The sequence below is a fragment of the Zootoca vivipara genome, chromosome 7 (genome assembly GCF_965207765.1).
Source record: "Zootoca vivipara chromosome 7, rZooViv2.hap1.1, whole genome shotgun sequence".
NCBI lineage: Eukaryota > Metazoa > Chordata > Lepidosauria > Squamata > Lacertidae > Zootoca > Zootoca vivipara.
Window position 1 is genome coordinate 89,189,049 of NC_142590.1, and position 22,142 is coordinate 89,211,190.

The 22,142-nt window shown below is 45.3% G+C and overlaps 1 protein-coding gene across 1 annotated transcript; it reads right to left on the reverse strand.

Annotated features, from left to right (window-relative positions):
* Positions 1–885: 885 nt before the first annotated feature.
* Positions 886–21,914, reverse strand: OPRL1 (opioid related nociceptin receptor 1). The gene is made up of 4 exons (XM_035122652.3): positions 21,732–21,914; positions 20,899–21,151; positions 8,310–8,665; positions 886–2,539 (listed from the first exon to the last, which is right to left on the reverse strand). Exons 2-4 carry the CDS (start codon positions 21,117–21,119, stop codon positions 2,016–2,018), a joined length of 1,101 nt encoding a protein of 366 aa, XP_034978543.1. The 5' UTR covers positions 21,120–21,151; positions 21,732–21,914; the 3' UTR covers positions 886–2,015.
* Positions 21,915–22,142: the final 228 nt, after the last annotated feature.

Consider the following 22,142-nt stretch of genomic DNA (forward strand, 5'->3'; position numbering starts at 1 on the left):
CACGTCTCTTCTCAAAGCTTCCTCCTTCCGAACCTGCTTTTCTCCAGGCAAAACAAAACAAAACTCCACCATGAGATTTTGCATGCCCCCAAAGTCGAGTGAATAAAAAGGGTCATATGAAACTCTTTTGTTTTCTAGTTCTAAATGATGTCCTTGAGGTTTTTTTGGAGCCTCTGCAAATGCTAAATCAATATATATCTGCAGGACGTTTGTGGCTCTTTGTTCCCTGAGCATTTCAGGGGCAAAGCAAACTCCCTCCCTCACCGTTCCTTTTGCAAAATGGGTCCTTTTTCTAATAGGAAGCCATTGAGATATTTGCATGGGTGGAACCTCTTGGGAACCTCTAGGGTGGTATTCAGCCTTGGCAATTACTCAGAGTACACCCAGTTGAAATGAACGAACATGACTAAATTAGGTCCATTAATTTCAATAGATCTACTCAGTGTAAAACCTGGTTGATCAACCACCCATTATGTCTCTGAATACCAAAAAACTAGAAATTAATTACTGGGCAAGTCCACCACCAGCCATCTACTGGGAGAGGGGGAATTAGAGCAGCATTATGGATCAGATCCAATATTCTTTTCCCACAGTGGCCAACTAGAAGCCTATGGGAAGTCCACAATCAGGCCACAGATGCAATGACACTCTCCCTCTTGCGATCCCTACGACTGTTAGCTTGAGGCATGCTGCCTCTTCTACTGGCAATGCAGCCATCATAGCTAGTATCCATTGATAGCCTTGATCTGGTTTTCCAAGCCACCCAACAGTTACTTGGCTGTGATCCACCAAGACAGCGATCGCCATGAGTTCCTATGAGTCAACAACGCACCACTTTGGATTCCCTGTTTCATGCCCATAATGAACCTGAAACATTTGTTCTTTCCACATTAAGACACTTGAATTGCTTTAATTGACTAAATGCTTCATCTCAGGTTTCCACCAGGAAACCTGCCTGGAATCCACATTGCAATATGAAAGGATAATTAGATTTAAGCAGCCCTCGGCTGTATGCTTGTCCTTAGGTACTCGATAGGCATAAGCACAGCAGCTGGTGCAGTTTATTGTACAGGGAGTACATGGAGCAGGCGGGAGGAGGGGGAGGGAGTGAGCTCATCTCTTCATTTTTCATCCCTTCCGTCGTCACTGCTCGAACGGATGCTTTGCATCTCAATGATGTCCCTTGATTTCATTCTAGCCATGCCCGTCGGTGGCTGCTGCTGCTGCTGCTGCTGCATTGCGAAAAAACCTTCCCGGGTACATTAATCAAAGTGATTAATATTTATCATCGCAGCCTCCTCTCGGGTTGCTCACTAGAGAGATTTTGCAGATGAAGTGAGGGTGCACTTTTTAAAAAACACAACAACGCGAAAGAGATTGCATTCTCCAACGCCAAGTAGGTCTTTATCATGTACCCATGCACCCATCCATTGAAAGTTGCATGAAGAGATCCTTCTGGATCTCCCTTGCTCGAGGCAGAAATGAATGGTGCCATCATGTTCTCATGAACATTTTGGGGAAATTTTTCCCTCTCAACGCCCTTCTGGGCTGTAGCTCCAATGAAGCTTGATTTTTAGAGCACATAGGAAATCCCCAGGCTATGCTTTCTCAATCGATTCCCTGCCTGCCTTATGATCTGTTGAAGTCACTCAAGCTGTACATAGTGATGAAATGTTCCTTGCCCACGTTGGGCATTGCCTCCTTTGTTTCAAAACAAATTGTCTCTCTCTCTCTCTGTGCGTGCGTGCGTGCAAAGCAAGCGAAGTCTACAGGACCTGTAGCCTTACAGAATCCAAGAGGCATAACCAAATGCAGCCTTGAGAGAGAAAGAAAAGTGTCAATCTGAGGTCACTTTTCTGTATCATGGTGAAATTGATGCTCTCATACGTTCTTCCTCCTGGCTGCTTGTGGGCCAAAACACTTGTACTTCAAAGAGCTGTTATCTGAGTCAACTCCGACGTGGGGGTCGTCGGGCTTTGCTGGCTGACAGGTACCATGGGGATTTCCACGCCTAGTCATGCTGGATTGTTAGTCCCATCTGAGTTCTTGCAGGCATAAGCCACATCCTTGGCAATACTGCACATGCGGTTGGACATCTGCAACTCCTTTCTGAAGGCAGACGGGAAGCAGAACTTCTTGAAGCAGGTCTTAAAGTTCTCGTCCAAGAAAGCGTAGAGCACCGGGTTCAGGCAGCTGTTGGTGTAGCCCAGGGCGGTGCAAAAGTACAAGATGGCCAGCTTGAACTCGTTGTCAGCCTTGGCCCCAAGGCACCGGACCAGGACGAAGATGTGGACGGGGGTCCAGCAGATGATGAAAACGGCCACCACCACCAGGACCAGCCGAGCAATGCGGCGGAGGTTCCTGTCCTTCTCCTTTGATCCGGAGAGAACACGGACGTTCTTCAGGCGCCTGATCATGAGGCTGTAGCAAATGGTGATAACCATGACGGGGATCATAAAGGAGAAGAGGAATATGCAGATCCCAAATATTGGGTCCCAGTAATTCACAGGTTCGGGGAGTCTGATCAGGCAGTCGATCTCTGCAGAGGCAAAAAAGGAAAGAAAGGGTTTGGCCATGAAAAGAAAAATTGTTATAGGGAGAGAGATTCAAACTCACTGTGGCAATAGGGGCATTTATAATCTTGGGGTGGAAGAGTATTACAATCAGCAGTGATACCATCTGAGTGTAAAGATCTACTAATAATTCTTTGGGGTCTCAGCTTTCAGGGTGAGGATGTCTGTCTAGATCAAGGGAAAATAATATTACTTCTCTCTTCTGCCTTGGTCAAACCACACATGGAGTCCTGCGGCCATTTTTTGGACACCACAATTTAAGAAGGATATTGACAAGCTAGAATGTGTGCAGAGGAGGGTGACCAAGATGATCAAGCCTTATGAGGAATGGTTGAAGGAGTTGGGTATGTTTGGCCTAGAAATTAGGAGACTGAGAGGAGATATGATAGCCATCTTCAAATATCTCAAGGGCTGTCACATGGAAGATGGAGAAAGCTTGTTTCCTCCTGCTCTGGAAAACTCACCCAAATCAATAGATTTAGTCAGGAAGGAGATTCTGACTAAACATCAGGCAGAACTTTCTGACAGGAAGAGCTATTCAACAGTGAAACGGACTCCCTAAGAAGGTAATGGACTCTCCTTCCTTGGAGGTTTTTAAGCAGAGCTTGGATGGGCATCTGTCACAGATGCTTTGGCTGAGATCCCTGCATTGCAGGGGGTTGGACTAGATGACCCTTGGCGTACCTTCCAACTCTACAGTTCTATTATTCTAATGCCTGACAGCCAGTGTTGTATAATGGTTAGAGTGCTGGACCAGGGCCTAGGAGACCAGTGTTGAAAATCCCCAGCTCTCACTTGAAGTTGCCTTATACCAAGTTAAGCCATTGGTCCATCTAGCTCAGTATTCCTCACACCGACTGGTGACCGTTCTCCAGGGGTTCAGGCAGGAGTCTCTTCCAGTCCTACCTGAAGATGCCAGGGATTGAAACGGGGACCTTCTGCATGCAAAGCAGAAGCTCTTCCTTTGAACTATTGTCTTCCCCCAACCCCTTGTGACTCTCAACAGTCCCATGATATGGCTGACATCCACCAAATCTGGAACATTTGCTGTAAAAGACAATGGATAATCACTGTGTTGTAGTGATTCTTGGCCAGTCACTTTCTCTCACTTTAACTTACTTTGCAGGGTTGTTGAGAGAACAAAAGGGGCGAGGGAAAGAAAGCTACATATTCCACCCTGAGCTCCATGGAGGAGTGCTGGGATATAATAATAATAATAATAATAATAATAATAATAATAATAATAATAACAACAATATAATAATAATAATAATATAATAATAATAATTCCGACTGGGTTGCCCCAGTTACTCTGGGCAGCTTCCAACATAGTACAGTATACAAAAGCGCAACAACAACAACAACAACAACAACAACAACACAATTGAACACCGCACATTAAAATCATCCTGATACAGGACTGCCTTCAGATGTCTGTGGAAGGATATGAATGTTATCAATAATTTTGAGGGAGCTAGGTAGACACACAGGCACACACAGGGATGAAATTTAGCTGACAAGCAGCAAGAGGACTAATCCACAGGCAAGTGGAACATCTGATGTTTGGGGCTTCATAAGCACTTGAACAAGTCTTCCCTTCCACCTTAATTCCCCAGATTGTTCTGGGAGCTCAAGCGATATGTCATGGGTGGCATTAAAACCCCGGCCAAGCCCATGTAAGCTCAAGATTACTCAGAGTTATTTCACACTTGGCAAGCAGTCAGGAAAGGAAACATGAGCCCCTCGCGTCTGACTAGTGAGCCCGGAAGATCATTTTGGTTTTGTAACTTGTTGTCATGCCCAGAATTGGGAGGGGGGGGTGCTGGCTGGCTGGGTTGGAGTTGCGTCTCTTTGCTAAATTTGCTGACAGGTGGACTAATAACTTCATGGCGCTCTGCTCCAGGGTTCTTCTGAAGATGCCGTGCTTTGCATAGAGACTTCCACTGCTGCATTTAAAGAATGATTCCAGCTCCACGCATCTGAAGCAAAGCTGGAATGGATTTTTACCATCTCCAAGCAAAATGCCCCCCCCAAGGTGTGGGGCAGCCTTCCCCAACCTGATGCCCTCCAGAATTTCAGGACTACAGGTCCCAACAGTCCCAGTCAGCTGCTCTGGCTGGAGACGATGGGAGTTGTAGTCCAAAACATCTGGAAGGGACCAGGTTGGAGGAGGCTGATATATGGGAATGCACCTGGGAAGTGGAGATGAATGTGCCAGGTGGGGGAGGAATTCAGTTTGGTTTGCATTTTGATGCCAAGCTCCCTATTTAGCAGTTCCCGAAACAAACACATGAGCTGAAACACATTTATCTTTCAAAATTAGCACTTTTTTTGGAATAATGGGATTCAGTTCTCCAGCTGAATAACATGAACTGAAATGTGCCTATATTGATGGAAAATACGAAGGAAAATGCTTTCTAGGGAAACGTGTTTGCAAAAAACGTGTATATCCACAGAAATTCACATGAAAATGCTGGTGAATTTTCATGATAACTCACCCTAAATGTAAGCTGAAATGGAAAATGATAAACTGAGAGAAAATGAAATTGGCAGATTCGTCCATACCATCCTAGATGAGCGGGTGTTTGTTGCTCACCCCTAGACACTCAAAGTCTTTCCTGACCTTTCCCTTCCAGCCTGTTAGGCATTGCTTTTAAGCATCGCCATTTAGAACAAAATACAAAATTAATTATACAGTGGGGAAATGATCCAAAATTCAATTGACACAAACAAAAAACAAGCAAAAACCCTAACACTGATTGATGGCATTGGAATCATAGAATCATAGAGTTGGAAGAGATCACAAGGGCCATCCAGTCCAACCCCCTGCAGAGCAGGAAACACCATCAAAGCATTCTTGACATATGCCTGTCAAGCCTCTGCTTAAAGACCTCCAAAGAAGGAGACTCCACCACACTCCTTGGTAGCAAATTCCACTGCCGAACAGCTCTTACTGTCAGGAAGTTCTTCCTAATGTTTAGGTGGAATCTTCTTTCTTGTAGTTTGAATCCATTGCTCCATGTCCGCTTCTCTGGAGCAGCAGAAAACAACCTTTCTCCCTCCTCTATATGACATCCTTTTATATATTTGAACATAGCTATCATATCACCCCTTAACCTTCTCTTCTCCAGGCTAAACATACCCAGCTCCCTAAGCCGTTCCTCATAAGGCATCATTTCCAGGCCTTTGACCATTTTGGTTGCCCTCTTCTGGACATGTTCCAGCTTGTCAGTATCCTTCTTGAACTGTGGTGCCCAGAACTGGACACAGTACTCCAGGTGAGGTCTGACCAGAGCAGAATACAGTGGTACTATTACTTCCCTAGATCTAGATGCTATACTCCTATTGATGCAGCCCAGAATTGCATTGGCTTTTTTAGCTGCTGCATCACACTGCTGACTCATGTCAACTTTGTGGTCTACCAAGACTCCTAGATCCTTTTCACATGTACTGCTCTCAAGCCATCCTTTATTTGTGCCTTTCATTTTTTTTGCCCAAGTGTAGACTGTGAAAGTTCTCTGCTAAGACATTTCAGCTTGAAAAATTGGAGGGTGGCAAGGCTTCCCCCAAGTTTACCTGATGCTGCTTTCATTCCATGATTTGCAGTTGTGCCAGGACTCTTGCCAAATCTGGCAGCTGAGATTTTTATTTTCCCCAAATGCCCCTTAGATCAAGGGCACGATATTTATGTATGGCAGTGGGGTGGCAGGAGTTGGCCTTGCTGGTTCCTGGATAAAACTCCTCTTTCACCAGTCAGTTTCACTTCCTCGGTGCTAACCTCTTGGCCCAACCCCTCAAAAATTTGCCCAAACGCCCCACTACCATCACACACACTTTTGAAGATTGCAAAATGGCAGAGGGGGGATTTTGATCCAAATGCACACAAACACACACCTTTTGACTGATATGCATTGCAAAATTGGATGGGGGCATTTTGCCTTGTTGAATATGTGTGTGTAGGTCTATAATAGGCATCCCCAAACTTTGGTCCTCCAGATGTTTTGGCCTACAACTCCCATGATCCCTAGCTAACAGGACCAGTGGTCAGGGAAGATGGGAATTGTAGTCCAAAAACATCTGGAGGGCCGAAGTTTGGGGATGCCTGGTCTATAATGAGTGGTATATATATATATTGCCGGCAGCTGATTCTACACAGTGAATCACTACAAAAATATATTGCTGCACCTAAGTTTACCAACCAACCCCATCAGAGCCATCTTACAACAAAGTAATATTTATCTACAGATAGATGAATTTGAATTGTTTGTATGCTCTGAAAAGCAAAGCTGATAGTCACAGAAGGTTGGGGAAACAATGAAAGAAAGAAAGAAAGAAATGTCCTTTCTTGTGACTTTCTCATCTTTAAAGCACTCCAGAAAGGACCAATATCCCTACAAGTGCACCATCTTCTATTATTTCTGGTAGATTTCTCATTCTTTGGGTAGGAAGTCATTCATTTGGCTCAATCACCAATAAATTAAGGAGTATCCAGGTCATGAGAATTAGTTTTTGAACCATGGCTTAAGGCCTTGCTGTCAACAGTTTTTGGCTATTTGGTGCCTTCTGGATGTAGAATCATAGAGTTGGAAGAGACCACAAGGGCCATCCAGTCCAACCCCCTGCTGAGCAGGAAACACCATCAAAGCATTCTTAACATATGCCTGTCAAGCCTCTGCTTAAAGACCTCCAAAGAAGGAGACTCCACCACACTCCTTGGTAGCAAATTCCACTGCCGAACAGCTCTTACTGTTAGGAAGTTCTTCCTAATGTTTAGGTGGAATCTTCTTTCTTGTAGTTTGAATCCATTGCTCCATGTTCTGGATTTTAGTTACCATCAGCCAATGGTCAAGGATGATGGGTATTGCAGTCCAGATCATCTGGAAATGATGTTCTAGTCTTTTTTCCCAGCCCAATATTGAGTGGTGTGTACCACCTTCCATTTCCTAATGACCCCTAACATGAAAATGAACCTTTTTCAAACCTGCTGCATGTTGGATCCATATTTTTTACCAGGCTGGCAAAGGCTGGCACAAGTTAAAGGTCCATGTGGCAGTTATGCATTTTAGGAAAACACTGGGGAGTATTCAACTGCATTTTACTCAGAGTAGAGCTGTTGAAATGGATGAACCAAAGTTGGATTGAATCCAACGCATTTGCTACTAGTGCAATACTAGCCATGTCTACTCATGCGTAAGTCCCCTTGAATCCAATGAGACTTACTCCTGGGGAAAGTGGCATTTAGGTTGCAGCCTGAATGAAGAAGTAAGTTTATAGATTTTAATAAAAAGGTAAAGGACCCCTGACAGTTAAGTCCAGTCGCAGACGACTCTGGGGTTGCGGTGCTCATCTCGCTTTACAGGCCAAGGGAGCAGGCATTTGTCCACAGACAGGTTTCCGTGTCATGTGGCCAGTATGACTAAGCCACTTCTGGCGCAAAGGAACACCGAAGCCAGAGCAGCGCACAGAAACGCCACTTACCTTCCTGCCACAGCAGTACCTATTTATCTACTTGCACATTTTGGCATGCTTTCGAACTGCTAGGTTGGCAGGAGCTGGGACCGAGCAACGGGGAGCTCACCCCGTCACGGGGATTCGAACTGCCGACCTTCCGATCGGCAAGCTCAAGAGGCTCAGTGGTTTAGACCACAGCACCACCCGCCACCCCATAGATTTTAATAATTACCTTCTAAAATAGACAAGCCATCTTGCATTCTTAACATATTTCATTTCACTCACCATCGTTTTCGTTCTCGGTCGATCCCATCACCATTACGGGAATGCCAAAGACGGAGGCCAAAGCCCAGATGCAGACATTGACGACTTTAGCCTTGTGGGGTGTGCGGATATCCAGGGCCTTGATGGGGTGGCAGATGGCAATATATCGGTCTACGCTCATCATCGTCAGCGTGAAGGTACTGGTGAACATGTTGTAGTAGTCAATGGAGATGGCAATCTTGCAGAGAGCATTTCCAAACGGCCAGGAACCTAGGAAGGTATCGGTGCCTTGGAAAGGCAACGTGATCAGGCACAAGGTATCAGCCAGGGCCAGGTTAAAGATGTAGATGTTGGTCGCCGTCTTCATCTTGGTGAACCTAGTGCAAGAAAGTGCAAAAATGAACAGATGTACGGGCCTGGTCTTCAGTGCGACATTTTAAAACTCTACTTAAAAAAAACATCTTGTTTCAAGGAATTGTAAAATCATTGCATTATTCAATACATAGAATCATAGAAGTGTAGAGTTGGAAGAGACCCCAAGAGACATCTAGTCCAACCCCCTGCAATGCAGGAATCCTGCCCCCCAAGGCTTCGAACTGCCAACCTTTTGGTTAACAGCCAGATGCGCTGACCCACTGCACCACCTGGAGAGTAATTTGCTAAGCTCCCGTCGCCTTTTAAATCCAACAGCCTCCACAATTAGGAATGTTGGAAGCAAAATCTGTTTCAGATTGTTGCAAACAGATTCCAACTAGGATGGGTTGGGAGAGCAGCAGAGATACGTTCTCAGTTCATTATCAACCTATTAGACACCCAGAGAGATCTTACTTAGCTCCAGTGGACATTTCCATGTTCCTTTCACACATACAGAGCCATTTTCCATTTCAATGTACAGTACAATTAAATAATTGTACTTAACCATGTCCTGATTTAAAAATATTATACTTTCCTTTTATGTATTCTCCACAACTGTGCTAATTTGCCATTGTTTGACGATACCATGAAAAAGTCTTTCACGTTTCAGGATTTAAAGATTTATTTATTTATTTTAAGAAGCAGGGGTTTCAAGATCACACTATCCCCTCTATGATCACAAATGCTCTTGTTCCTCTTCAGCTTCCTGATGGCGCTTTATGCGTGCAACTACCAGGTGAATCTAGGTGTGCACGTTGCTAAAATAATACAGCCAGTTATTTACTATTATTAAGTGAATCTTTACCATTGTTGGGGAAAACAGCTAAAAATATTTCCGTGTGTGTGTGTGTGTGTGTGTGTGTGTGTGTAGGGAAAGGGTTCATTGACTCCAGAATAAGAGCCAATCACTGCATCCATATATTTAAGCACAGAGGACTGCATGAGTCATCAGGCAAGAAACTCACTCGGTAGATGTGTTGGTCCAGAGAAAAGAGCATGTATATAGCTCAGTGAGAGAGGACATGTCTTGCACGTAGAAGCTTCCAAATCCAATCACCAGCAACTCCAATTAAGAAGATTTCGTGCGGCAGGGTTGAGCCAACTGGGCTGAGTCACCACTGCAGGTCTGCCGCCATCGCATGACGTGCGGACACTGCGGGAAGGGCCCCCCCTGCTGCCAGAACCAAATCCTCCACCATTGGGTCCCATTGCTGCTGCTAAAGCAACAGCCAGCAGGGACTGGAGCTGTGGGCTCCATGCCTAAACTAGCTGGCTTTGCCATTTTGATTTGGGAGGAAGCCATAGCTCAGTGGCGCAGCATCTGCTTTGCATGCAGCAGGTCCCAGGTTCAATCCCCGGCACTGTGAGGAACAACCTCTGGCTGAAACCCTGGAGAGCTTCTGCCAATCAGGGTAGGCAATACTGATGTTAGGGACTGGCTAGTTGAGGAAGAGTACTGGGTAAGGCCTGCCCAAGAGCCCCCCACGGGTGACACAGAAGACGATGACCTAGACCTCGGGTCGTGGTGGTGGGTGTCAGGGGTCCAGGTTCCCAGCTTCATATTACAGTAAGTGGAGGTAAATAAAAAGGTGGATTTATTGCAAAAACAAGCAGATAACTCCAGATGGCTTTGACAAAGCCTCCGGCATCATTACTCAAGATGACTCTTCTGAAGACTCCTTCTGGCATTCACAGAAGATATTAAACTCATGACTCTTACGTCTCTTGTTTTGCTTCCTATTTAGCAGCCCTCCCATTCACCAACTCTTCAGACTTAGTGGGTCAGCTCCAACCTCTTCCTGTTCTGAAAGGCTGAGTCTATTTGTGCCTATTTGTGCTTCCTGTGAGCTTTGGCTGTGTTCTATCCTGCTCTCAACTACTGCCTTATCAGCCTGCCCATCAAGGTCGGGAAGAGCCAAAGTCTGCAGCTGCTGGCTCTCCCCTGCTTTCTGCAGTTGGCTGCTTTCTGCATTTGGCTGCAAACCTTCGCTTGGAGCTGGCTCATTCCTGACAATGGGACACTGGGGAGCAATATGGGGAAGGGATGAGCTGGGAGGTGCTAGAACAGTGATGGGCAACCTTTTGAGCTTGATGTGTCAAAATTCACCAAAAAAAACAAGCATAACTCGGGTGGTGTGTCACTTCGAGAAAAAAACCATAATTTTGCGATATTTATAGTTTAAATAACAAAAATGTATAATTGTTTCCCCTTTAGAAAAAGGAAAAAGGAGAGGGGAAAAATCATTAAAGTTTTTTAAAAATAAAATTAAAAAATATTTTAAAATGGAAAAAATAAGGCAAAACCCAGAGGTCTTTCCCAGTGGGACTCTGGACTCAGGCCTTCTTCCAATGGGTCTGCTGCTTGGGAGGTGGGCTCGGGTTGGGCCAGCGGCATTCCGCCAGTGGCCAGAAGTGAGGTCTTGGCATGCGGCCGCGTGTCACCAAAAATGGCTATGCGTGTCAGTGCTGACATGCGTGTCATAGGTTCGCCATCACTGTGCTAGAAGCAGGGGGGGGGGGTTGAGTGATCGAGTTGGGTCAGATGAAGGAGGCCCTTCCAGGACAGGTGTAGAGGCAAAGAGTCACAGTGTGAGTGCAGACTCAGAGAGGAGTTTGCTACCCAGCAGATCCAGAGTGAGAACCTAGAAGGGAAAGGCATGCCCAGTGGTCAATCTCAGCAATGTCTCCAGTTGAATGAGATGAGCCAGAGGAACTCTTCTGTGTCGTTACTTTCTGTGAATAGAAGCTAATTGTATTTTGTTCCTCATGTTTTCCTGCCCTGTAGATGGCCTATGCTTGCCTGACAGCTCCTTGACAACTGAGCTAGGTGTACCCCATGTTCCTAATGGATCCCTAGGTTCCGAATTACACCAGCCCTGTATATGAGGTCCAGCATATTTGAAGCAGTTGGGCCAGTAAGGTCAGGCATGCTTGAATCAGTGGTATTGCCAAACTACCACATCACCGCTGCCAGGTGAGCAGGCACACAGACTGCCTGCCCGCAGCAGAAAGTGGCTGGATGCCGGGGTGGCCCATCGGCATGGCTCACTGGCCATGCACTTGAACTCCCCCCCACCCCGCTCTCTTAATGATGAGGATGCATAATTATCCTTGATTATCCTGACATTTGCATAGCCTCTGTGTCAGTGTGACACGAAACCAGAGTAGGTGTGAAAAGGACAGCATTAGGGATTTCACCAGGTGTTGCTTGCATAACAGCCTGCACCTGCTGAAAAGCCATCTTCTGCATCTTCTTTTGCATGTAAGCCCTGTGGCCAGACAGCAAAATGAAAAAATGAAAAAATGAGAATCACTGCACCAGTACTGAATCTTGTTGCAGCAAATTCCCAGAGGCCAAGAACTGAGAACTCCAACTTTATCCAGCATCTGTCACCCTATCATAGCTGCCAAGTTATCCCTTTTTTAAAGGGATTTTCCCTTATGCTGAATAGGCTTCCTCGCGAGAAAAGGGAAAACTTGGCAGCTATGCACCCTATCCATGTAATTGATAGGCAAATTGTGTTGATTACATGCAACTAAAGTATGCCAATTAGCATTGGCTCGCTTGCTTCTAATATTCTTTAGATGCACCGTTCATTGCAGAACATGTTGTCTCTGTGCTTGATCTAAATAAACAAGCGAGGCTTTTGCACCAGTCCGTCCAGATATGGGCAAGCTGATCTAGGATTCTCTCGCTTTATCACCAGCCGTCAACACATATTTGAAAGCTGAATAGGCTGACCTGTAATGCCTCCCAGAGCTAAATGGTTTGACCATGTCTCAACATCGGTTTGGGTGTCGTTAGGCAGCTGTCTCTTAATTGAAAAGCAGGATGGAAGGATTTATTTTTTTTACCCTGGTGGTGAAGGAGATTGTGAAGTTTTAGGACAATTGGTGAGTAGTTTTATTATTTTTATTCAATGTATATACAGCCCTTCATCTGAAGATCACAGGGTGCTTTACAGTATAGAAACAAAAAAATACATAACACCACCACCAACAACAACAAATGTGGCTCATGTAGTAGAAATTATGGTATATGCTTTGATAGCTACCCTACATGTGAAGAGATGTAAAAACTGAATAGAGAATGTGAAAGGATATTGTTAGAAGCAGTACTTCTTTCTGGAGGGATGCAGGGGTACACAGACCCTTAAACATTTTGTGAATCTTTGCTTTTGTCCATTTACTGTATTTATTTTTTTCCAATTTGAACTATAAAATTGTGATTTTCTTGAGTCAAAATGAGAGTACCCCTAAACATTTTTTAAAGGAAAAAAAGCACTGGTTAGAATAATCTACTTAGGCTGCATAAAGAATGTGCCAACACATGTTGTGTGTTTGATAATTGATCTGTTCAATTTTGCACCCCCTTGGCTCTGCACCCTGTGTGGGGGAACTGCCCGTACCACCCTAAATCTGGTGTTCCCACCTGAATCCACCGTTGGACATCTTTTGCAGAAGGAGTTTGCCTCTTCCCTGTCTTGTGGATGTATGTTTCACTGCCCTGTCGATACTCCTATATATAGCATGGCTTTTGATTACTCTGCACGAAGACATTGACTCAATGCTAATTACATTTGCATTTGACTTGCTCCACTTGCCTGTTGCAACTATGTGTCTGTGCACAAGGACTGAGATGCAGAGAAAAATGAAAAGCATGGGAGCACTTTGATGGGCTTCTGATAATGTACCTGCCTTGCCTTGCACTCAAATCTAATTTAATTTTATCCCTCCTATATGCAGCCAATTTCTTTTTGGTCATCATTAGAGATCAGATTATTGGAAGAATATTAACTTCATTTGTCTCTGTTTTCCTGCTGCTCACTTCCCTCCTCTGCTGCCTGTTTTCCTTAGAGGTCAGTTAATAAGGAGGCAAGAAAACAATTCTTCCTAAAGAGGAACAAGGCCATGGCCCAGTGTTCTCTGCTGCCTTGGTGGGGCATGAACACAATCATGATTGCACTACCGTATTAAAAAAATTCCTTCCAGTAGCACCTTGTTGTTGTTGTTGTTTAGTCGTTTAGTCGTGTCCGACTCTTTGTGACCCCATGGACCAGAGCACGCCAGTCACTCCTGTCTTGCACTGCCTCCCGCAGTTTGGTCAAACTCATGTTCATAGCTTCAATAATACTGTCCAACCATCTCGTCCTCTGTCACCCCCTTCTTCTAGTGCCCTCAATCTTTCCCAACATCAGGGTCTTTTCCAATGATTCTTCTCTTCTCATGAGGTGGCCAAAGTATTGGAGCCTCAGCTTCATGATCTGTCCTTCCAGTGCCCTTCATGGATCAATGCCTTGTCGTGGCGAAGGGGCTTGAATAACTCAGAGAAGCTATGAGCTATGCCATGCAGGGCCACCCAAGATGGACAGGTCATAGTGGAGAGTTTTGACTAAATGTGATCCACCTGGAGAAGGAACTGGCAAGCCACTCCAGTATCCCTGCCAAGAAAATTCCATGGACAAAGACAACAGGCATATAAAAGTAGCACCTTAGAGACCAACTAAGTTTGTCATTGGTATGAACTTTTGTGTGCATGCACACTTCTTCAGATACACGAAAGCTCATACCAATGACAAACTTAGTTGGTCTCTAAGGTGCTACTGGAAAAAAATTTTTTTATTTTGTTTCGACTATGGCAGACCAACACAGCTACCTACATGTAACTATGATTACACTAAATACTTTGTAGACCAGAAACCCCACACCAGGTGCAGCAGGTCCCATTTTGCCACCTGAGATGAAATGGAAAGGTCCATCCCCAAGGACGCCTCCCTTGCCTGGGTCATGAAGCAGTGGAGACAGTGGTTCTGGTGAGATTTCAGTGAGATACACCAGTGGGGGTAGATATATATATATATATATATATATATATATATATATATATATATAGGACCCACCCTGCTTTTGTGATTGTCATGTGGTTTTTAACTGCTTTAATACAGTGGTACCTTGGTTCTCAAACTTAAACTGTTCCAGAAGTCCGTTCCAAAACCAAAGCGTTCCAAAACCAAAACGTTCCAAAACCAAGGCGCTCTTTCCCATAGAAAGTAATGCAAAAGGGATTAATCCATTCCAGTAATTTAACATGAATTTTACTATCTAACGAGAACATTGATCCATAAAATGAAAGCAATAAACAATGTACTGCTGTCACACAATCAATCAGCAGCTGAACTGGGTTCCACACAGTCACAAAAATGAAACAAAAAACCCGCAAAAAAACCCCGCAAAGTAAATAGCAAAAACAGATAGACCTCAGCATAACACTCAAAACAGAAGTGTGGTACTCAAAATGGAAGTGTGGCACTCAAATCAGAAGCGTAACACTCAAAACAGAGCATGTTCGGCTTCCGGAAAAGTTCGCAAACTGGAACAGTTACTTCTGGGTTTGCAGTGTTTAGGTTCCAAGTTGTTTGAGTATCAAGGCATTTGAGAACCAAGGTACCACTGTATTGCGTCCTAATGTTGTAATCCACCTTGGGGTGAAGGGCAGGCAAAAAATAAATGAATGAATGTTGCAATGAAAGGGTTGGGAACAGGGCAGGACTTTGGCCTTTCAAATTTCAGTGGCACCCTGACCAGAATTTGATCACTCGTCTTCCATTCAATTCAATTCACTATGTGTAAGGGCGCTGTGTTGCCTTCTCATGAGTAACATGCTTCAAACTCCGTAACTGGTTTTTTACAGTTTATTTATATACATATGTACAAGACAGAGTGATAATGACCATGACCGTCTAATCAGAGTCAGAATCCGGAAGTGGTGCGCATCTAGATTGGCGCCAACAAAGGAACTTGGGAGCCCTCAGCTTCTGCTTTTGGTCGCAGCGTTTGTCCCCCCTGCATTTCTGGGGTGAGGGGGACTTTCCCTCCCCCCCCCCGAACTGCTCAACTGTTGAGCACGTTCTCTGGTCTCTGACACTTCTCCCTCCACAGCACTCAGGTCCGACACTTACAACCTTCCCCACTGCTCCTGTGAGCCGTCAGCATCCCCTGAGCTCTCCTCCCCTGCGAGAGCCTCAAAACCACCTTCGGGGCGATGCTCTGAAGCAGCAGCGTCTTGGAGCGCTTGCACCATCCCTCTGGGCTCCCTGCTGACCCCTAGTGGTCCCCTGACACTATGTCACAGTTACAACACCCTGCAGCGCCCCTAAAGACCAGTGTGACAAATCCAGTCATGCTGCCCTAAATCCGCTTCTGTTGGGAGGCATGGGAAACTCCATTTCTCACACTTCCCAGTGCACCCAGGCTCTAAAGATGGGGCTCGTTGCTCTCTTTTTCAATCCTCCCTGCTTCAGTCTCTCTTCTTTGCCCTGGCAAATTGAGGGAAATTCGTGGGGAGGGTCAGCACAGAGGTCCAATAAGCCTTGGTGATACAGTGGTACCTCGCAAGACGAATGCCCTGCAAGACGAATTTTTCGCAAGACGAATGCGTCTTGCAATCTGATGGTGACTCGCAAGACAAATTCGTTTTGCGACAAATTCATCTTGTGAATCTCGGTTTCCCATAGGAATGCATTGAAATTTAATTAATGCTTTCCTATGGGCAAAAAAGAAAAGAAATTTCAATGCATTCCTATGGGAAACCGTGATTCGCAAGACAAATTTTTCGCAAAACGAATTGACTCGCGGAACGAATTAAATTCGTCTTGCGAGGCACCACTGTACTGCTGTTCTCTGAAGAAACCTTAGAGAGACCCTCATTGGATATTTAAAGCTACCCCTATTGCTTTTCAGTCGGGTGTGCTTTAAGTCGGACCAGGAGTACGTGAGCCAAAGTATCTCCACTGAGGGTGAAGCGAGAAAACCTTTCACGAATGCATTCCGTTTGATTTGAAATGCACACAGGGCTGAGAAAGGCATGTCGCGCAAACAATCACACACAGCTACCCAGCACGTCATTGCAGAATAATTTTGAGCGGTGCTTCTCAGCAGGAGCATTCATCAGCCGGGTGGCTGCTTTTATTGCTACTCCCAAATAAGGATATTAAATGGAAGGCAGGGAGAGGAGAATGAAGCCAGCAGATTTGGAAATGCAGACGAATGGGTGAACAGGTTGATTTGGAGATGAAATGCACAAGCATGCGCTCATACACACATCTGAAATTTACCCTCTTAGTTTAAGAAAGCATGTAAGGTTCTTGGAGAATATAACCCCCCACAGTGCATAACTACAGACAAGTCTCAGGGTTTTTTTTTAAGAACCCCCAGGAGGCTCAATGATGAGACTGCTACCTGCTACCAAAGGAAGATTAACAGGTAGTGAACAGGGATCACGACTCCCTGGGTGCTTCCATTTAATTACTTTCCAGAAGTATGAATTGTGTGGATGATTGACTGGGCTATTAAAAATAGACATCTTCTTAGCAGAGGAAGAAGAAGAAGAAGAAGAAGAAGAAGAAGAAGAAGAAGAAGAAGAAGAAGAAGAAGAAGAAGAAGAAGAAGAAGAAGAAGAAGAATGAGAAGGAATGGACGGAACTGTCAGTTTCAATTTCACATTTTCTCCATCTTAAATTCAGTTCCCCACATCAGTTTGAAATTGGAAAGGGGTAAAAATCCTCTCCAAAATCTGCCAGCATTTTAATGCACTTTTCTCTTGCAGCCAATTTGACCGAATGGCATTTGAGTTCCCTTCCAACTCTACAATTCTATGATTCTGTTATTTTAATCATATAACTTAACTGCCCAATGGTTGTGGCCCTAGTGGACTGAACTTAAGTTAGGGTTGAGTCCATTTGCAGGTGACCTAGGACCTCTCAGTAGAGTTGCCATATATATTTCAAAAAAATGAGCTCCCCCCCCCCCCCCGGAATACCTCAAAACATCCCAAAAAATCTAGACCTATGGCAGCCCTACCACTCAGAGACCGTGCTTCCTACTTCTTCTTATATGGGCATATGGGGCTTCCTTTCCTATTCATGAAATTCTAATTCCACAAGGTGTAGAAAAACTGAATAGTGAATTGGAACTGGAAAATCCAGTTAGCCTAAAATAGAATGGGAAAATCTGTAAATAAGGTGTAGATGACATGCCTTATTATTATTTTTTAAGTGTTTTCATCTCAACTTCTAGGCTTACCTAAACAAAAATCTTTTCAGCAGGTGCCAAAAAGTGGATAATGAGGGCATGTGCCTGATTCAAAAAGCAGGGAGTTCCAAAGTAACACCTGAAACAGTGCCACTTCCATGGATAAAAGTGGTTGAGTAGCTAAGGAGATCCTTCAAACCAGTTTGTCTGAAGCGGTTATGCATTTTCTATGCTAACAGTAACACTTTGAACTTGTCTTAGTAGCAAACCAGCAACCAGCTCTGATCTCTAAGCCAGTGCTTTACCACGGAACTCTCTTGAGAAAGCTCAGTCAGCGGAGCATGAGACTCTTGATCTCAGGGTTGTGGGTTCGAGCCCCACGTTGGGCGAAAGATCCCTGTCTTGCAGAAGGTCAAACTAGATCACCCTCATGGTCCCCTTCTAACTCTTCAGTTCTATGATTCTATGATTTACATACACACTGATGTCCAGCACATTTCTGTGCCTAATTCAAAGTAAAGCCCTAAATGACTTGGGACCAGGTGACCTGGAGGACCATCTCCTCCCACATGTACCTGCCTGGATCCTGGGATTAACTTCAAAGGCCCTTTTCCAGGCTCCCAACCAAGTGAGGTACAGCAGGTATCTACAGAAGAAAGGGCTCCTAAGTGGTGGCACCTCAGTTATAGGATGCTCTCCCCGAAGAGTCTCTCCTGGCACCGTCTTCGTGGCATCTTCAGCATCTTTTTATATTGTGAACCTTTAAACCCACAGGCATTTAGATCTGGTGCTTGCTTTCAAAGACGCTGTGCATTTCTCTATACCGTCTTATGCCTTCCTGTAAAATGTTTACATTTAATGTTTCCCCTGGATTTGCATCCTATTTTATTGTTCTGGGGTTTTCTAGAATTGTAATGTTTTATTGTTTGCAAGCTGTCCAGAGACGATTTTTTTATCAGGTAGCCGACCATAAATGAAGTGCAGGCCTGCAGATTGTCACATCTTTTCCTGGAGTCTATGACATTTAGTCAAGCCAGAGCTGTGATCTCCCAAAGACTGGGTGACATTGCTAGACAAGAGGACATTGCCCTTGTGAAACCTGGGATGTTCTTGGGGGATCAGATATTTCAGATTACACCAGCCCCTTATCTTGCGGAAATCCACTACGTGGAATACCGTAGACTCCTCACAGCTGCTGGGCTAAATGTCCTAGAATTGGCGGTATTGTTGGGAAGGTACATATGCCCAGAGATTTTGTCATTATGCAGATCTTAGAAAAAAAACTCATAGCTCCACTCCTAGGCCAACTTAGCCCTGTAGCCAGAGAAAGACAGGTTTTGTTTCTGCTGAACAAGTTTACTGGAACAACAGCCTCCTTGGTGGCCGAATTTCTTTTTCTGGCCCTTAAGCGTCGTAAAGTCAAAATTGACAGCATTGGCATGGGTTTAAATGTACAGCCTACTTTTTGTTGTCGGTTTAAATTTAAGTTCTTTTAGATGTTTTAATTTTTGTATGGATAGATGTTTATTTCTGACTGACGGTCGAATAAAATCTGATTGATTGATACCAGGTGGCATATAAACAGTGATTTAAAAAAAACTCAGATAAAGAATGCATTTTCACTTCCTTCGGTTCATTTGTGCTTCCCCCGTCCCCAACATTTTAAAAAAACAAAACCCACTACCAACCACCAACACCCCACAAAAAACCCAGTCTTGAACTGACTGTGTATATATCTTTGCATCATGTTTCATTTTGTGCTCTGTGTTTTACCCATGCACAGGACATCATTGTACAGTATATATATCAAACACCCCACAGCAAGAATTTTGAGGCAACGGTGTGTATAGTTGCATCAAGAGTCCCCTTTTTGGCAGTGTTTTATGAATGCATTGGTCATGGAAATTTGATGCAATTGAAATGATGGAATGGACACCTGAAGCAAACTCCAGTTCTGGAATTAATTTAAGAATTTTCTTCTTAAAGGTTTTTTTGTAATGGGCTGTGCACTATTGTGGCAACATATCATTACTAAGGGGAAAAAACTAACCTGTTACATGAGGGTGACCATATGTTGATAGGACTTAAACATACATAACTGAAAACAGCAACAAGAATATTTGAAAATGCGGCCGTGTACATGGAATAAGAAAGCAAATCCAAGTTCATTCTCTTGTATATGATTCTAGCAGTGATGGATGGCAATGTGTGCTGTGCCTAGAAAACATGGGTCCAAGCAGTTTTCCACTTGTCTTGGGCTTTCTAGGCATGAGTCCGAGCTGTTTTGCCATTGCCCCACTGTGTCCCCACCCCCCCACCCCACCCCCCGGAAATCCCACTCTTTAGTATTAAATGAGAGCAAGCATCAATCCAGAGAAAACCTGGTGAATGTTTGCTCTGATCCAGCAGTAAACAGGGAGTTTTCCTGGTGGGGCAGGTTCTGGAGCAAGCAGAAGTGTGGTTGAGCCCTGAGATAACACTATCTCATCCAGGGCCAGCCTATGACGCACATGCCTAAGCAGGGATTGGTACCCGAGTTTCCCATGTTCAAACAAAGCACTCCATCTCCCCACAATGACCATACCGTTGGGACCCCACCCCCACCCCCATTAGATCATTCCAAGCCATTCCAATGCAGACAAATTGGCCTTCCAGAAAGTTACTCCAACCTGCCTCGACCTTCTGCCCTGTTTTGCAGATGTAAGCCACTTGTGAAATAGGAAGTCCTCAGTTCGAATCCACGGCAAGCATCCTAATAAATGAAGAACCCATTTGCTTATGAGGAGGGCTTCAGCAAGCCACGCTTCTCTCATGCGGCCAGCCCCCATTTGCAATACGGAGTTAATAATGCTGGCCTACTTTGCAGGGTTGGTGTAAGGATTAGAACAAGGCGATGCTACAGGGTGGGTTCTGAACAGTCCTGCACACGCCTCATAAAAGTGACTGCTTCAAGTTGATGGCGACGATGTCCTAGAAAAACCTCCCTTCTCTGTCACAAGACAGGGAGAGAAAGGAATCTAGCACATGCTCAGAGAAACCCTTGCCTTTATTGCCATTTCTCGAAGTCCAGAGAAGAGATTCTCAAAGGTAAGCAGTGATGATCTCTCCATCCAAGACAGCCCAGGCTGCGCATTCCTGGGTTAACCCACCTGCATGCTTGGCTTACCTGATGATGACATACATGACGGAGCAATTCCCCACCAGCCCCACGATGCAGACGATGGAGTAGACGATGACAATGGTGACCTTGATGCCCATGGGCAGGAAGCCATCTGCTGTCCCATTGTGGAACCACTCGCCCAAGCTGAGGTTCCAGAGGGACGAGTCGTTGACCAGCTTCCTCATATAGTAGACATCCTCCGCTTGGATGTGGAGAAGGGGGTCCATGCTGGATGCAGCAAGGAGGGAGCAGTGAAGCTCTGGAGGGGCAGAGAGGGTGGGGAGGGAGGAGACGACACAGGGTTAATCGCGGTAACCCAGATTTCTGGCACAGCTACACAGGGGGCAAGATTATTTTGGCGTGCGGAGGGAATGCAGCATCCCCGCAAAGGCACTGCATGCGTGCTAATCACATCATGCCTTTCTAACCCGCTTGAAGAAGGAGGTTCTGCCAGAGAGACTTGCAAAGGGTAGGGACTTGCAGCTGGGTTTTTTAAGACAGCCGCTGCCGCCGCACGCCCCTTTGCACAAAGAAAGAGGCTGCAGATCGGCAAGACACCCGCCCCCCTTTTCCGTGCATGCAGGGAATAATCTATCGCCTGCACTTGCTTTCTGCTGCAGAGAGAGCTTCCCTTCAAAGTGCATCTCGCAACGCTGGCAGGTGAACGATCGCAGAATGCAAGGCTGTAGGGCTGAAAGGGGGAGGGGGGCTTTTCTTAAAAGCAATGATCTGGGAGAAAACATCGTGCACGGTTTTGTTGCATCAAGTCTGGTCCCCCGAACCCTAAGAAAAAAAGGACCCAACACCAGGTTAACTTCAAAGGACACCTTCCCGCTTACCTCGGGGGACACGTCTTCTTTCCTGGAAGGCAGGTCTTTGGGGATGGGTGGTCTTCCCAAGGCTTTTCAACAGCGCCGTGGCCCAGGCATGACGTCCCCTGGAAGGGAGTTGAGCGAGACAAAGCCGACCTAAAAGAGAGAGCTCTCTCCCTCTCTCTCCTCTCTTTCTCGCAGGCTGCTTTCCCCCCCACGGCTCTGAGGAGCTGAGGCTTCAGCAATGATCTGGATGTGATGCGGAAGAAAAATCCAACTTGGAGAGGTGGGGGGGGGGGAGCGGGTTATGCCAAGAAGCGCAACACACACACTCAGAGGTTTCTAACCTAAGTGGTGGGAGTGGAGGAAGGGAGCTGGCTGGCTGGATGGGGGGGAGCAGACTTGCTCTTGCTACGGTAGTCATCAGGAGCCAGGGAA